This window comes from Nymphalis io, chromosome 29 (assembly GCF_905147045.1).
Source record: "Nymphalis io chromosome 29, ilAglIoxx1.1, whole genome shotgun sequence".
In the NCBI taxonomy this organism is placed as follows: domain Eukaryota; kingdom Metazoa; phylum Arthropoda; class Insecta; order Lepidoptera; family Nymphalidae; genus Nymphalis; species Nymphalis io.
The window spans coordinates 1084323-1101983 of record NC_065916.1 but is presented as its reverse complement, the minus strand read 5'-3'; the positions used below and the strand labels follow the sequence as shown (position 1 = coordinate 1101983).

Here is a 17661-nt window from a genome sequence, read left to right as displayed (position 1 = left end):
ATACACGATATTTTACACGATACTAGCAATCCTTACATTTTTTTTTAAATTAGAATCGAATTCATGATCTCTTCTCAAGTTGCAGACCTCTTCATATCCATCAAAACAGCACGCTAAACATGATTTTCGGAGTTTTTGGAAGACCAGCATCAATGGTGTAACTGATTCTCAGATAATTGCCAATATGTTTAGGAATAATTTTACAGTAAACTTACCCTTGGGCCCATCACGGTCGTTCAGTTTGGGGGATGTCCATGGTCGGGAGATAAGTACTAGTTTCACAGCGAAGGATGTCGACCAAGTTATTAAATCGATGTCGCGAGGAAAGTCTCCCGGTCATGACAGCCTCACTATTGAGCATCTTAAGCATGCTGGCGTCCACCTGCCTAGAGTTTTGGCGATGTTCTATAACCTATGTATAGGACACTCGTACTCGTACCGTCTGATATGATGAAGGTCGTGGTGGTCCAAATTGTGAAAAGCAAAACGGGTGACGTGAGCGACAAAAATAATTATAGACCAATTTCATTGGCTACTATATTGGCAAAAGTTCTTGATAATAGTATTATACCGATCGAAATACACCAATTTATGCTTGTTTCCTCGACCTCTCGAGGGCGTTTGACCTGGTTTGTTATGATATTCTATGGCAAAAACTTAGTAACATTTCAGATCTTCAAATATATCTTAATCAGGTCAACGTCGTCAGGTGGTCGAGTGAGATGTCAGAATCATACAGGTTGGAGTGCGGGGTAAGGCAGGGTGGCCTGACTTCTCCAAAGCTCTTCAACTTGTATGTAAATGAATTGATTGAGGAACTTAGTGGCACACGTGTCGGATGTCATATTGATGGGAGTGTGTGTTAATAATATCAGCTATGCGGATGACATGGTGCTGCTAAGTGCATCTGCTTGTGGTTTGTATAAGCTTCTGAGGATATGCGAAAAATACTCGCTTAGACACGGCTTACAATATAATACGAAGAAAAGCGAATACATGATCTTTCAGGCCAAGGGACGGGGTTGTCCGAACTCTGTTCCACCCATTCGATTAAACAATGTTGAATTAAGTAGGGTACATCGATTCAAATATCTTGGACATATAGTGACCTCTGACTTAAAAGACGACACGGATATAGAGAGGGAACGAAGGACTTTGTCTGTCACAGCCAATATGATTGCTCGCAGGTTTGCATGAGGCTCAGCTTCTGTCAAAAACACCTTATTCAAAGAATTTGTACAAACTTTTACACGTGCAGTCTGTGGGTAACATATACGCAGAAACAGTTCAGAGCACTTCGTGACCAGTATAATAATGCGTTTAGGGTGCTGATGGGGCTGCCGCGGTACTGTAGTGCATCAGGAATGTTCGCAGATTCGCGAATCGATTGTTTTTATGCCACCATGCGTGAACGATGTACATCTCTTTTGCGCAGGGTTCGGGACAGCTCCAACACCATCCTAAAAATGTTTGCATGCAAATTTGACTGTCAGTACGTGAATCATTGCAATATGATTCATGTACTACTAATAATGAATATTAATGTGTGAATTGACAATAATTACATTCATGACATTGTTTAATTTAAATTTATTTTTGATTTAATTTAATGGAATTTTATTAATGGAATTTAATTTAATGGAATTTAATTTAATGGAATTTAATTTAATGGAATTTAATGTAATTTAATGTGATTTAATCTAATTTTATTTTATATATTTGATTAAGTCTAATTTAATATAATTTAATATGATTGATTGTTTTGATTAGTGTGAATTTGAATTGATTTGATTTAATTCAGATTTGTATTATTGTAATTTTTGTCTTGTTACTATTTATTTGTATTTATGATCCCTGTTTGGTCGAAATAAATTGTTTTATTATTATTATTATAAAGGGTATACAAATGTACATATATTAAAATTACCTACACAATTACAAATTATATACTAACAAACAAAAAAAAGTGCATGCTATGGGTATATGGGCAGAGCGATTACATCGCAAAAATCTAAATAAATTTTGTTTCTAAAGATTGTGTTGCCATATAAAAAATAATGAAAAATTAATAATTTAATTTGTAGAATAAAATAAATAAATTCCGTTAATTATAAGTTTAATCCGGTTACGAACAACAGAAGAAAATACATAAAAAATCCCATAAAATTATATTTATTTCAATACAATACACATGATATTAACTATATTCGGGATGCTGGCTCTTCATGTGCCCCTTTAGACTGCAGTTCTGTATGAAGGCCTGTCCGCATATATGGCATCTGTAGCGTCTGTCGTTCGTGTGTATTCGAATATGGTCCTTAAGGGTCTTCAGCCGAGGGTAGGTTTTCTCGCAAACCTTGCACTTGAAGTTCCTCTCGCCCGTGTGTGTCGGCATGTGGTTGGTGAGCGCGAAACGCGTGAAGAATTTCTGACCGCAACATTGACATTCGTATCTGGAAATCGATTTTATGGAACTCATTTTCGATTTAATAATAATAATAATCATTTATTTGCATGAAATGTAGTTTTACAGATCTCATGAATTCTTTATATGTATCTAATACATTTCGCCCGCGATAGACACGCGAATATATTTTGAGATAACACCAATTGTACATTAAAATAATTACATTAATATATGTATGAAATGACAGGTCTATAAAATAAAAATTGGTTTAAAAAATCAACAATAAGTAATTTAGTATGTACTGATAATATAATTTATTGATATATGTGTATTTTATATTTATTAGTAAGATTTTTGTTATTTTATTTATTATTGCGGCGCTAGCTGCTTCATATCCTATGAGTTATAACTTGCGCCGTTGGTTGCTTGGAAGAGATCGCTATATAGCAAATGGCCACTTGCCTATTTATCTATTTAAAATAAGGCCACCAAGGCCTCCTCTCCTTTTTGAGGTTTTGGAGCTTATTCCACCACGCTGCTCCAATGCGGTTTGGAGGAATAGACGTGGCAGAATTTCAGTGAAATTAGACACATGCCAGCTAAATGAATCAAAAAATTATACATTTATAACGTAATACGTTTAGTTTCATTCCTACTTCGTTTTTATTCTTAGAAAAAGGTATGTTTCCTATAATAATGAACTACAATTACCAAATATTTATCGGCATATTCAGTACCCAAAACGATTTTACTGTATTAATTAATTTAATGATGTTCAATGAAACGGTAACAGCCTGTGAATGCCCCGCTACTGGGCTAAAGCCTCCTCTCCCTTTTTGAGGAGAAGGTTTTGGAGCTTATTCCACCACGCTGCTCCAATGCAGGTTAGTGGATTACACATGTGGCTGAATTTCAGTGAAATTTGACACATGCAGGTTTCCTCACGATTTTTTCCTTCACCGTTAAGCACGAAATGAATTATTAGGTCCTTACATATGAAATTGGCGTTTTGTACGGGAGGAATATAAAGTGAATTTTTTTTTGAATTTTCATGTGCTTAATTTGTGTTTATATTAGGTCCTTACATATGAAATTAGCGTTTTGTCGTACTGACCACTTTGATCTGAAATATCTCCTCTTTGCTTAAGAATTCCAAATTCAAATTTATAAATTCATTTAGCTGGTAAGGTTTCCTCGTGATGTTTTCCTTCACCGTCAAGCACGAGATGAATTATAATCACAAATAAAGCACATGAAAATTCAGTGGTGCTTGCGCGGGCTTGAACCCACGATCATCGGTTAAGATACACGCGTTCTAACCACTAGGCCATCTCGTCTTTTTTAAATAAATAAACAACTAAATATTATATATAACCTGTAATCTTTCAAATGTTCTTTTCGCCTGTGGATTGTCAATTTCCTTCTCGTTTCGCAAACTTTGTCACACAAGTTACACGGAAAGGACAGCGGCTCCTCGCCATGAACTTCGACCAAGTGTTTCAACTTCTGTGGATACGTCATCAGCCTCACGTCACATTTTGGACAGTAGACCCTGCCTGGAATATGGTACAATTTCTGAGACTCCCATTCACATCAATACGCACTACAGCCTTGTCGAATAATTTGGGGGTCTGGAGAAATATATTTGTATAAACTATAATTACGAGTTATATGTCAGTCTAAGGTTTGTTTATCTCTGCGATTAGAAAGGGCTACAGATAGAGATTACACTGTGAACCGTTTTATTTTGGCAATAGCGTTTGCTACACAAACGAGATCACGCACACGACAGTATTCCAGACTGGAATTTCCAGAGAAAAATACTAATCCAACGAAATATGCATATATATAATAACTTGGTAGTATTTTGTGCAAGCTCGTCTGGGTAGGTACCACCCAATCATCAGATATTCTACCGCAAAATAGCTGTACTTGGTATTGTTGTGTTCCGGTTCCGGAGTGAGCCAGTGTAATTACATTTGGTGGCACATTGACGATGTTAGGGATGGCTAACATTTCTAATAATGCCAACATCTATGGGTATAAACAGCAGTACTTGGTATTGTTGTGTTCCGGTTTGAAGGGCGTATAAGGGTATCTACAGGCACAAGGGGTATAGCATCCGTTCCCACGGTTGGTGGCGCATTGGCGATGTTAATCCCGGTTAATATTTCTTGAAACGCCAATGTCTGTGAGTTGTGACCACTATAACATTAAAAAAAACAACTCAAATCCAATTCGCTCTATGTATCTTTAAAATCGGTGGTGACCTTTTACCATCAGATGGCATTTTTGCCTTTGTGTGCACCTCATATCATACGTTCGTATCATAGTTCGTATCATAGACATTGGCAAACCTTGAGAACTAAACTGTTATGTCCCTTGTGCCTGTAATTACAGTGGCTCACTCACCCTTCAAACGGGAACACAACAATACCAAGTATTGCTGTTTTGCGGTAGAATAACTGATGAGTGGGTGGTACCTACCAGTAAATAAATTGTTAGCACTCACCTCTCTTCTTATGAACCCTGTCCACGTGTAATTCCTTATTATATTGAGCCTTGAACACTTTCCCGCACACTTCACAGGGGAAGTCCCCTTCTTCGTGTCGCTGTTGGTGCATTATAAACCTACCGCGATCCACAAACCCGAGGCCGCACGTCTCACACACATAATTACTGAAATGTTCGTTCATATGTTTGTTCAGGGCATGAAAATACGGGAACACACAATCACAGAGCGCGCACTTGAACTCGTTATTGCACAGACGAAACGGAAGAAGCAAGTCACGGTTATTGAAGTAGTATTTCTTCTTGTGAACACTTGATATGTGATGTCGGAAATCGTCCAAGGTCGTTATCTGTTCTGGGCATAATCTACAATCGATTCTGGTCAGGTCTATCTTGAGCATGTTCTTGTGTTCCGTTATCTTGAACTTCTTCGGATGGTGGTTGTGCAGTGTATGACTCCTCAGCAGTTCAGGGTCGGAGAAGTTCTCTCCGCAGTAGAAGCACAGGAGGTGGTTGTGCCGGCACTTGAAGGGGCACACGTACGAGAATTCCACTATTGTGAGTATGTTCGTCTCAGTTATGTAGGAGGGGTCTCGTTCGCGCATGCGTTGCTGTAACTTCGACATCGGTATCTCTGGAAAGTTCTGTGTGATTAGATTTTCATAATTTAGGTTTCGAATGGATGTAATTACGAAAGAAAAATCGACAAACGAATTTTCGGGCTAGGAGAACTTTTCAACAGAAATGCCCAATATTTTTTTATTTGCTCGACCTGGAATTTGAATCCAGGACTTATATTATTGACGAGCCGGCTGGCGTGGTTGGTGGATGCTTGCCTTTCACGCCGAAGGTTGTGGGTTCGATTCCCACCCAGGACAGATATTTGTGTGCATGAACATGTCTGTTTGTCCTGAGTCTGGGTGTAATTGTCTATATAAGTATGTATTTAAAAAGGAAAAGTAGTATATGTAGTATATCAGTTGTCTGGTTTCCATAGTACGAGCTCTGTACAAGCTTAATTTGGGATCAGATGGACGTGTGTGAATAATGTCCCAGGATATTATTATTATTATATCTAGCAACTAGACCAACGAGGTAGTCAACCGTTATAGAAGATTAACAAGAAAGTTATTCTTCTATGATAAAAGAGTGAACATCGGTTATTTATGAGATGACCGCTGGAAACAAGGATTTAAGAAGTTAGAGAAACTATTTTTCTAAAATCATTTCGAAAGGCAACGGGAAATACGAGCGAATGAATGATTTCATTCGGTCATCTCCACTATCACTGTGGTAAATATAAACAAGTCCTTATACGGTAAATTGCAACCAGGGTTTCTTGTGCCTGTAGACTGGTTCCTCACCATTTACACGGTAAGACCAAGCAGTCCAGCAAAGGGAAACTTACAATAGAATAAGGTTTGTTTTTTCTTTACTCCGTCTTCAATTGGAATAACTTACTTGGTTTTTCAGCAACATTTCTCGTGATGTCTCCATTTGGCTGGACGAGGTCAGTCTTCTGAACTTTATTGGGTCGATCAGCTATCTGCTGTAAGGGTATGTCGTCGTTTGAGGAGTCCTGAGCCATTGCTTCTGGTTTGATATCGTCTGGTTTACAATTTACTTATTATTATATTTTATTACTATTTATATAACATAATTATATATACATAATATTAATATCATTCTATGAATATGAATTTTAGAAGATTATGGTAATATTTTTAATTAAAAATTAATACTGGTTGGAAGTAATGTAACGAAAAAAAAAAAAAAAATACGCGATATAGAAAAATTGAAAATTGACTCGTTGGTTGGTAGTCATGGAGATGAGAGAATGGTTTGCAAAATTAATTTAAAAGAATTGAAAAATACTAATGAGTGTCATGTAACGCAAGTTTCGTATAAAAGAAAATAAAGTATTCAAGGCTAACGAGAAGAAGAGTCTTACTAAGCCATTCTTACATATGCTTAACAATCCTTTTGTACTACTTGTTGGTGTTGATATTTAAAATAAATAAATAAATTACGATGACGCCCGAGTATATAATCTATGGGAAATAGTTAAAATATAATTCATACAAACCTATAGAAGTTTAAAAGATAGCCGTGGGTTCAAACCCGGGCAAGCACCACTGAATTTTCATGTGCTTAATTTTTGATTATAATTCATCTCGTGCTTGACGGCGAAGGAAAACATCGCGAGGAGACCTGCATGTGTCTAATTTCATTGAAATTATGTCACATGTGTATTCTACCAACCCGCATTGGAGCAGCGTGGTGGAATAAGCTCTAAACTTTCTCCTCAAAAAGGGAGAGGAGGCTTTAGCCCAGCAGTGGGACGTTCACAGGCTGTTACTGGTATAAGCATTTATAACCCTTGTAAGGAGGTATTGACTTTGCGAATTTCCTATATGGACCGATCGCGCGATCCACATACAAGCTGTTACTGTTATAGAAGTTAAAAATCAAAGGCTATTATTATTATTAATAATATTGACTCACAGTTCATGTCATCAGCCAGTGCGTCTCTCGGTGGTGAATCTTGAACATTATTGTCATCCTCTTGAGGCTCAGTTTTGACTTCTACTTCGATTTTCTCGTCAGCGGTCTCCGGTTTTGTACTTTTCTCTGTAATCATTAAATAGAGAAACCTATGTTATTTATTTATTTTATTTAAATACTTTTTTGACCACAATACATTGTGTAGTAGGACAAAAGGTAGACTTAATGCCTAAAGGAATTCTCTACCAGTCAACCTTTAGGTTTAGCAGAAATTCGTGAAGGCGGTAATTGATAATGAAAAATATACATACATACAAATATAGCAACAACAAAGAAAATAAAAAGCAGATATATATATATATATATATATATATATATATATATATATATATGAATAATAGTGCATTATAGATGTCAAAGATGAAGAGAACCAGAAACTTTCTGACAAAATATGGTCACGGAGACGAGTCTTGAAAGTAAATTTTGAGGTGGCTTTTCTTAAGTTCAGTATTTTGTTCCATAAGCAGACAGCATGAACGTAGTAAGAATTAAAAACAAAACCAGAAGTATGAATAGGAACAGAAAGAAGGTTACATGTTTCCTACTTTTTGTTTAACTGGTATATCCCCATCAACCTTGGGAAATGACATGTTTTGTCTGTTGTGCTTATATTATTAGTATTGCTGTTTGATCGAAAAATATATTTAGCATATTGACATATCTATGGTATATTTGTATCAAATAAACTATGATTTAAGTATACTTTAATATTGTTTGTTGAAAATATAAACGTAGTCCAAACTTATTAATGCTAAACCTCTTTAGTGTCACTCTCTCTAAATAAAAAGAATATGCTCCGTCTTTTTATTTAACTTTTCCCTAGCCTAGCTCTTTAAAACTATAATCTGATACTAGTTTTCATTATTGTTCATAGACAATTTAAAAGTTATGTTATATTAGTATATCATGATTTAGAAATAATTATAATACAATACCTTTGGTCTCTTCATCGTACATCTTCACTTGCAAAAATGCCTCTTCACATCTTAGCACTTGCTGCCTAAATAAGAATGCCTCTCTCAATCTCTGTACACACGTAGCGCACACAAGACGTTCTGATGGCTTGCCGTCTAAATGGGAAAGCTGGGAAGCAGCAATTATTACTGGATTAGTCATGAAATTAAAGAAAATATTGTGCTGTTTATAAATATAAAAAAATATAACGCACAAAACTTAGCAAATATATTTCTTCACACTAACTATTATTAAAAGTTTCACTTAGTAATATTTGACTGTAAACTACCAGTCTCAACTTTTTATCCGTAAAAATCATACAAAGTTACTTCTCGACAACTATCGAGTCGTTCGAGGGAATGTTTTAGCAGTGCATTAATAGTCAGTCAGAGGAGTCAGTTATCATTCATGGCTTTACCCAAAGATATACGGCACTATGTCCTTTTCTGTACACCTGACAATATCAATGCAAAATTATATGATCGATTGAGTACTTAGAATGTGAGAGAGTCACTGACAAACACACAAATAAACAAACTCACTTTCACATTTGTAACATGTATATCATTAAATTAGTAATAATAATGAAATTATGCATTTTTTAAATAACTTACGAGTAGTCCAAAGCAATCCATAATCATGTCAGAATATACTTCCTTTTTACCAAAGCTCTCGTATTCTACATTTAAAATTCTACATTTTTTAATTGCTCCACAACAGCGGCAAAGGCCCGGATCGAAAACTGGACCTTTTCCTTTTTTGGCACTCATTTTTAATAATAAAATGATTAATAAACCTATTATTTATTGTTAAATTGCTTGCATACTTTTGAATTAGGTAAAAAATAAGCTCATATTGTACATTCAATTGTTTCTTATGTATTAATAAATATCATAATAGTATCGTTTACTTTTTATTCACAAAATATAATAAGAAATTACTGATAAAATACAAAACATTGGAATTGATTGACATTTCTCATTACTGACTTTTCGAATAACAATTTTAGAGTTTTTGAACGTGAACTTTGAATATTAAGGGCCCGTCTACATTATCAATATTTAATTGTATAAAAATGTCTGGGGCGTGTGAACAGATATTTTTATAAAAAATTATATGTTATATGGAATGTAAACTTAATATGATAGTATAGATGAGAAAAAGGTACAACTTTTTATTTCATACTATTTTAAGGGCACTCATGCTGTTGGACTTGTAATGTCCTTCTTATAAAATTATTTATTTTCAGTAACTGTATAATATTATGAGTACATTTTATGATATTTTTATCAGTGTATTATTTAACGTCGCAACACTACGTCCAGCAATTTTTTTATGTCTTTTATAGAAATACAATAAAAGACAAAAAAAGTGAAAAAGAAATTTATTATGCACATCGATAAATATATCTATTAACATTACTTTGGAACTTTTTACATTTTAGATAACAATTTGATTTAAAACAAATTAAATAAAATATTTTATTATGTAATAGAGAATTTTTTTAGGTGTTAAACAGTACACTATTAACAAAGTTATTTATTTAATAAAAACCATGGCAGCTCCATTTAGAAAAACATAGAACTCTATGATAGTTTTATATTCCATAAAGAAACATTTTAAATTCAAATTCTCTTTTTAGGAAAACGAATTTAAAAGTGATTTCCCATAAAGTGCAGTTGATAATTATATTGATTTTCTCAATAATCTCTGTTCAGATATTTATTTTCCATAATAAATGAAGTCTTAGAAGCTTATTATAATTCATCTCGTGCTTAACGATGAAGGAAAACATCGTGAGGAAACCTGCATGTGTCTAATTTCACTGAAATTCTGCCACATGTGTATTCCACCAACTCGCATTGAAGCAGCGTGATGGAAGAAGCTCCAAACCTTCTCCTTAAAAAGGGAGAGGAGGCCTTTAGCCCAGCAGTGGGACATTCACAGGCTATTCTTTCTTTTATTTTTCGTGGGGCTCGCGCTTGTCCAAGGTGCCGAGTGCACCCCGACATCGGAATACGCACTAAAAAATCAGCGGTACCCTTTCCGTCTTAACGAGGAGCGCCGCGGTATCGCTTGCGCATGCTACCGTGATAGGTGCTATAATTAAAACCTTGGGTTAAAAATGAAATCAGAATGTGATGGATAAGCTTCTCTTATTAAAAAACACAAAAACAATTCACTACTCATGGTAGTTTTCTTCCAAATCCATAGCCTGGTGCTGCCTTTTAATATGATTCTTCAAATTAACATTCTGCGTGAACGATGCATTACATAACGCACATTTATATTTCTTCTCGCTGCTGTGCGATTGCATGTGGACCTTCAAGCCCCTCAACCTTGGGTAACTCTTCCCGCAATACTCACACCGGAAGTTCCTTTCCCCAGTGTGACTCGCCATGTGTTCCTTCAGCCTCGACGGTAGATAGAAACGTTTGTCGCACAAATCGCATTGGTGTTTTAGTATTTTTAAATGGAATCTTCTATTGTGTTCGCGGAGAGACTTCCTACTATCATATGCCCTGTCACACTGTTCGCACTGAAAGGTCCTCTCTTCCCCATGAATATCAATCATGTGACGATACCTTAATGTGTACGAAAAAAACACTTCATCACATTTATTGCACTGGTAAGCAGCCTCCTTCTTGTGAGTCCTCGCGATATGAATATACCTCGTGTATTTCGATTTGAACGTTTTCCCGCATTCTTTGCAAGCGAAGCTCTCGTCCACACGCTGATGGGTTTTCTGGTGCAAGACCAGCATTCGCTCTTCGAAATAATGCGCACCGCATATATCGCATATGCAAGTTCCGAAATGTTCCGCCATGTGTTTCTTTAATGCGTGGAAGAAACTAAAATTGGCCCCACATTCTGTGCAACTCAACGAGCCAGAGGTGAGTCGAAACTTCAGGAATTCATTCGAATCAGAGTGATATACTTTTGCGTGAGTGTTCGTTATGTGTTCTTTGAACTGGTCCAAGTCTTGTATATTCTCTGGGCAGATGCGACAGTCTATCCTGAACGTGTCTATTTGGACTTTTTTGTTGCTCGAACTATTCGAGAGGACGTCTTTGAACGTGGTGGGATCGTGAGTCATAGAATGTTCACGAAGTTTGTTTGGATCGGTGAAGACTTGTCTGCAGTAAACGCAGAAGTAATCACTGAACGATGTGTCGAAGGGGCAAGCGTACGAGTTCTCGACGATCGTCAATATATTTTGGAATGATTTCGCGTTCTCGTTCGTCTTGTAACCGTTCAGCCTTTGCGATTGCGTGGATTTATCCGGCAATTCTGTAAGAAACGGACTTTAGGTGTCAATTGTTCTTTTCTTATTCTAAAATGTTTATAATATAATCTGTAAACCTTTTTTAAGGAGGATTTAGGGGACATTATATAGATATAACAATTACTTGTTAGGGTAAAAGATCGATAGAAAAACCATAATACCCTTTATGTAAGTAGACTTTTACGGAAAACGTTGAGTCGTCATTTTATAAGAATAATTTAAATTGATAAATGCCGCTTCGATGCAGATTTGACTGAGAAGAACCAGAAAGAACGAAGAATTAAATTACATAGGTAATTAAATATAATACAATTATTACTTATCTTGTACGATAAATAAAATAAACATCCCAAGTGTCTCCCAAGATTGTGAATAATCTTATTCAGTTTCCAAGTCTTTGACGGGCCGGTTGGCGTGGTTGGTAGATACTTGCCTTTCACGCCGAAGGTTGTGGGTTCGATTCCGACCCAGAACAGACATTTGTGTGCAAGAACATGTCTATTTGTCCTGAGTCTGGGTGTAATTATCTATATAAGTATGTATTTACAAAAGAAAAGTAGTACTATATAAGTTGTCTGGTTTCCATAGTACAAGCTCTGCTTAGTTTGGGATCAGATGGCCGTGTGTGAATAATGTCCCAGCATATTATTATTATTATTGTCTACAATAGACCGTGGACATGTGTTTGCGGTGCACCCGCTTGGTCAATTTTCATTTCATTTTCATGATGAGTATAACAAGAAATTTGATAAATGGAAAAGTCTACCACGTTTACAGGAACTAAAACTGGGGTAATATTATTATAATTGGTGTGTTATAGAACTCACCCAAGTCTTGCATCTCTTTCAACTTATCGTTAAGCCTCCGAGCGTCGTACAACATTTCTTTCGTCAGCTCATCTTCTATCTTCTCTCCTCTCCGTTTTTTATTTGACTTCAACTTCTGTCTCAATTTCCTCTTGTGTTTCTTAACCGGTTCGGCTTTCATTTCTTCTATTTATGCAATATTATTTCTTAAGATTAGTTTTCATTGAATGCCTCTATTAAGCTGTTTATTTCCAATTATATAATAATTATTTAATAAATATTAAGATACAATTGAAAATCGGTGATTCGTAAATGTTTACGTAAATTTTGTGACTGGGATTTTATTATTGTGTTATATTTGAAATTCCCTTTTCATTGTTTCATATGTCTAATTCAATTTCAATTATGATAACTGAATGAATGATTATGACACAAGCAAGTTTGAACTCGACAAGGATGTACATAGACCACTTTTATTATATTTCAACTTTACGTGCTCGGCAAAGGTAAATATCGTTAAGATGATTTCCCACGTGTAGCAGTGTCGTATATAGTAGCTATAAAAAATTCTCATCAACAAATATTGTACGTTACGGATTCGATAATTTACTTTATCTATGGACTGATATTGGTTCAAAAATACATACACACACAAGCTTAACATATTATTTGGTAGAATATCCGATATTTGGATGGTACTTAGCGGACTTTTTGGCTGACAAACGGACAAGTAGCTTCTTAACGGTAAATCTAGTCCACACATTGCAACAAGAACAAATTCTTTGCGACAATGCTCTGCCTCGTAACAGCAGTATCGTTAACAAATAACTCGGTGGTAGGACTTTGTGCAGGCCCGTCTGGGAAGGTACCAAACGTCAATACTTAATATTGTTCAGTTCCGATTTGAAGATTGAATGAGCTAATTAGCTACAAGAAATATCATCTTAGTTTCAGGCGTCTCTCTCTCACCAAGGCTGATGGCGCATTGGCGATGTAAGGCCATGTATCCGACACCCTAATCGCCAGTCTGCCTGTCTATTTCAATGAAAAAAAAAATAAGCCAGCTTCATCAGCTCATCACTCACCAGTATCATTATCAACGTGGTCTGCATCATCAGGATAATCGAGGTCAAGGTTAATATTGATCTCTTCCTTAACACTCGTTTCCATTTTGACTTCGTTCGGATCACCTAAAATTTGCGAGTTTAATTTTAATATTGTGAACTGTGCTCTAAGAAGCTCGTGTCTAGAGGCAGTCGGGCGGCCTGCCAGGGATGTTACCTTCATAGGGAGGCACTTTTCATACTTAATAGGCTATTGGTTACTGTTATAAGGGAGAAGGGACCTTGAAGACCGAGTTTAAAATAAGACCGAGTCAGTATCGAGGAATTTAGCAGTTATTACACTCTCGTAAAAGTATCAGATCAGCTTCCCGTCAGACATGATATAAAGGGAATAGAGAATGCACATTTGTTTACGCACACATTTGCACAATAAAACTCCAATCTTGTTTAGTTATAATATCCCAGACGAAATCATTAAATATGAAACTACCTTCACCATGAATTTTCGTTCTCAACAATTTCTCTTCACACTGAAGGACCTGCTGACGGAAGCAGCTCGCCTCCCTTAGCCGAGACACACATGTCGCGCATATTAGATGCCCCTCAGCCTCTCCGTCCAAGTGTGATAACTAAAATCGAACCAAACAAAAACTAAATAAACCATTTCATTTTACATTGATTCATTTATAGCGAGTGTCACTCAGAATCATGTAAGGATCCTAACGAGACCCCATACATCAAAATCTGTTCAGGCAATTAAATGCTACGGTGGATAAAGAGTATTATTATACATATAGAGTATTCCAATCACAATAATAATAATAATCAAATCATCTATTTCGACCAAACGAGGATCATAAATACAAATAAATAGTAAAAAGAAAAAAATTACAATAATAATATTTTACAGATTTAAATATTATAAATTAGATTAAATTAATTCGAATTAAATTATAATAACAAATTAAACTAAAATTATATAAATCAAATCAAAATTAATTTGATTTAAATCAAATCAATTCAATTCAAAACAATTTTCAAACTTCAAATTACAAACAAGCAATAGGAGTAATTTCAAATGAATTGCTGATAACTCTGTTATATTATGCACTACTAACAGTTCTTGATTAATATATGACGAGCCGGTTGGCGTGGTTGATACTCTCCTTTCACGTGGTAGGTTGTGGGTTCGATTCCCACCCAGGGCAGACATTTGTGTCTGTGTGAAATGACTTGTCTATTTGTCCTGAGTAGTATATGTAGTATATCAGTTGTCTGGTTTCCATAGCATAAGCTTTGTACGAGCGTAATTTGGGATCAGTTGGCCGTGTGTGAAAAATGTCCCAGGATATTATTATTATTATAATATATCTTCATTTGTAATACAGCAATATTCCATGAACTAATTAAAGTAATTACAGGCACACGGGACATAAAATCTTAGTTCCCATGGTGGTTCCCATAAATTCATATAGGCTATTTCCAATATAGTAATAACAAGTAAATTATGATGGTAGAGCTTTGTGCAAGCTCGTCTGGGTAGGTACCACCCACTCATCAGATATTTTACTGTAAAACAGCAGTACTTAGTATTGCTGTGTAGCTGTTTGAAGGGTGAGTGATCGAGTGTAATTACAGGTGCAAGGGCTTAACATCATAGTTCCCAAGGTTGGTAAAACATTGGCGATGTTAGCAATGGTTAACATTTCTATATTATATATTCATAACAATGCCAATGTCTATGGGCATTGGTGACCACTTACCATAGGGCGTTGGTGACTATTTACCATCAGGTGGCCCATATGCTCGTCCGCCTTCCTATTCTATAAAAAAAATAAATGTCCAATTAATCTTGATTCCTATAATACAGTATTTAATGTTTGTTTGTTGTTTTGTATGTTTTTGTACATTTTGTAGTTTTATTTTCTACATATATCCGGCCGCGGCTTCACCCCCGTTTGAGGGGGAAATGGAATAACTATGTCCCTCTCTGTACAGACAATGTATAACTAAAATTCATTCAAAAACATAAATGTGAAATGAGAGCCAAGATCAACATTATGATATATGCCTTGGTTGTTGACTTCAACGACAAAATAAGTGAGATCTGAATGGGTGCCAAGTTCAATGGCTCTTATATCCATTTATGATTTTGATGCGATATCATTACTTTTTGTACAGAAATCTTTATTATCTAGTAATTTTTTCAATAAATTGAATCTATTAGGAAAACTTAGTTATAGTGCCTGTAATGTAAGAATCAGCAATCAAAATTGATGACAGCCGGTCCGTAAATCTTTATGTGGATTTTATGGTCTTCACGAGAATATGTAATGAGTGGAATACCTCCCTACCTATACTATAAAAAAAAGAGAAATAAATAATGTTGACAAACTGACATGTCATTTATTCATCATTGGTCGAGACCTTGAATCATAATAATGAATACATTAAGTTTTGAATTGTCGGTGATGTGTCAGGATTTTTGAAGGATAATTAAAATTAAGACAATAGTGTTGAATGAATCAAGAACTGTTTGTAGTGGTACAAGGTGTTACCATCAGGTGGCCCGTTTGCTGGTCGTCCTACAGTAACTTTAAAAAAAAACTACTTAATTCCACTTTAATTTTACTTCGAAAGTACCGAAAACAGTTTTACCGACATTCAAGGTGCCATTTTTCGATGAACTGACAATGATTATTATGATCTCAACCAAAGACTTTCACAAATCGAATTAATTTATACAATTAAAAAATATATTATTTAACTTTTGTCACAAATTTTAGATACTTTAAAATAGATATTCATTTATGTCTTATATCATGTATATTTACAATCGTTGAATAGTTGATTATTATTTATTATTTGTGTTGTATTTGAAATTTACTCTTCAATTGTTTCATATGTTTAATTCAATTTCAATTATGATAACTGAATGAATGATGAGGGCAGAAGCAAGTTTGAACTCTGCGGATGTACATAGACCACTTTTATTATAATCTTTCAATTAATTATAATAATTTAGTATAAGATATCAATATATTGTTACGTTATGCTATATCGACTTTCTTATTTCCACAAAAGTGTTATCCATACCTCTGGATCTTTCTATTATAAGAATGTAGCGTGCAAGCGGTAATTATGTCTGTTTTTGTTTCCAGGCAGAATCGTATTCAAAATAACAGGATTGCAAATTTGGTTTGTCAACTGTTTTTCTTATGTTGTTGTCAGTTGATCTTTATGGGATTCTGGATTAGGCTGGTATTCGGCCAGTCTGTCCATGATGGTATAAAGCGAAATCGTAAATCTTCCGTCAGTTTTGTATACTATATGAATAAATTTACTATACAATAATAACTACGTATTGCAATGTAACAAATACACTAATGCTAACATTATGACACTCAATATGTTTTAGGTAATGTATAAATAAAATTATTTATAAAATAATAGTGTTAAATATGACTGATATTAACATACCAATAAACCAAAACAATCAACAAACATGTCCGAATAAATTTCTTTTCGTCCTTGCCACTCGTATTCCACATTCAATAGGCGACACTTTTTAATAGCACCACAACATCTGCACACACCAGGATCGTAAATTGGCCCTTTACGAGTATTTATACTCATTTTAAACAATTTTCGTTCATCAATTCATTTGAATATTATTGCAAAATGACATTTTAGTTTTTGTTTGATTATAACCACAGAGTATATTTGTTGCTTAAAAAAGAAATAAAATGAAAATTAGGTCACACACACTATCAACAAATTTCATAGTAGTTTAATTTAGGGCCAATCATTGTTTATTGAAATTGTTAAACATTAATGGTAATGTGTATTTATATTGAAAATTATTAAACACAAACCCTGAACATTTTGTTATTTTAAATTGTTCAGATTTTTTACAAAATTAACATTTATTATATAATTTTTTAAAGTAATTCTTTTACCGCAAACATTTTAGAGATTTCCAATCATTTGTTATGCAATTAACTTTTAAAATAGATCTGAATTACTTAACATTATATGATTGTTAAATTACCGTGGGAGTGGTTAAAC

At 34.9% G+C, this 17661-nt stretch overlaps 2 protein-coding genes across 3 annotated transcripts; both read right to left on the bottom strand.

The window, feature by feature from the left end:
* Positions 1-2190: 2190 nt before the first annotated feature.
* LOC126779512 (zinc finger protein 260-like) lies at positions 2191-9409 on the bottom strand. The gene is made up of 7 exons (XM_050503561.1): positions 9052-9409; positions 8419-8566; positions 7424-7549; positions 6380-6526; positions 4920-5552; positions 3783-3963; positions 2191-2453 (listed from the first exon to the last, which is right to left on the bottom strand). Exons 1-7 carry the CDS (start codon positions 9205-9207, stop codon positions 2198-2200), a joined length of 1647 nt encoding a protein of 548 aa, XP_050359518.1. The 5' UTR covers positions 9208-9409; the 3' UTR covers positions 2191-2197.
* A 593-nt stretch (positions 9410-10002) lies between these two features.
* On the bottom strand, positions 10003-17274 carry LOC126779507 (zinc finger protein 37 homolog). Of its 2 annotated transcripts, none has more exons than XM_050503554.1 (5): positions 17074-17274; positions 14084-14222; positions 13615-13719; positions 12551-12715; positions 10003-11728 (listed from the first exon to the last, which is right to left on the bottom strand). In XM_050503554.1, exons 1-5 carry the CDS (start codon positions 17227-17229, stop codon positions 10620-10622), a joined length of 1674 nt encoding a protein of 557 aa, XP_050359511.1. In that variant the 5' UTR covers positions 17230-17274; the 3' UTR covers positions 10003-10619. The 2 variants fall into 2 exon arrangements, with proteins under 2 accessions (XP_050359511.1, XP_050359512.1); XM_050503555.1 differs by having other exon boundaries at positions 12551-12712.
* Between the last annotated feature and the right edge of the window lie 387 nt (positions 17275-17661).

Excerpts from the sequence above, each read along its gene's own strand:
- LOC126779512 (XM_050503561.1), bottom strand. The coding sequence starts at position 9,207 with ATGAGTGCCAAAAAAGGAAAAGGTCCAGTTTTCGATCCGGGCCTTTGC. Across the intron at positions 5,553-6,379 it reads AAATGTTGCTGAAAAACCAA|AGATACCGATGTCGAAGTTA; the intron begins GTAAGTTATTCC and ends AGAACTTTCCAG. Across the intron at positions 2,454-3,782 it reads GAACATTTGAAAGATTACAG|ATACGAATGTCAATGTTGCG; the intron begins GTTATATATAAT and ends ATCGATTTCCAG.
- LOC126779507 (XM_050503554.1), bottom strand. The coding sequence starts at position 17,229 with ATGAGTATAAATACTCGTAAAGGGCCAATTTACGATCCTGGTGTGTGC. Across the intron at positions 14,223-17,073 it reads TTGATTGTTTTGGTTTATTG|TTATCACACTTGGACGGAGA; the intron begins GTATGTTAATAT and ends GTTCGATTTTAG. Across the intron at positions 12,716-13,614 it reads CCACGTTGATAATGATACTG|AAGAAATGAAAGCCGAACCG; the intron begins GTGAGTGATGAG and ends TTGCATAAATAG.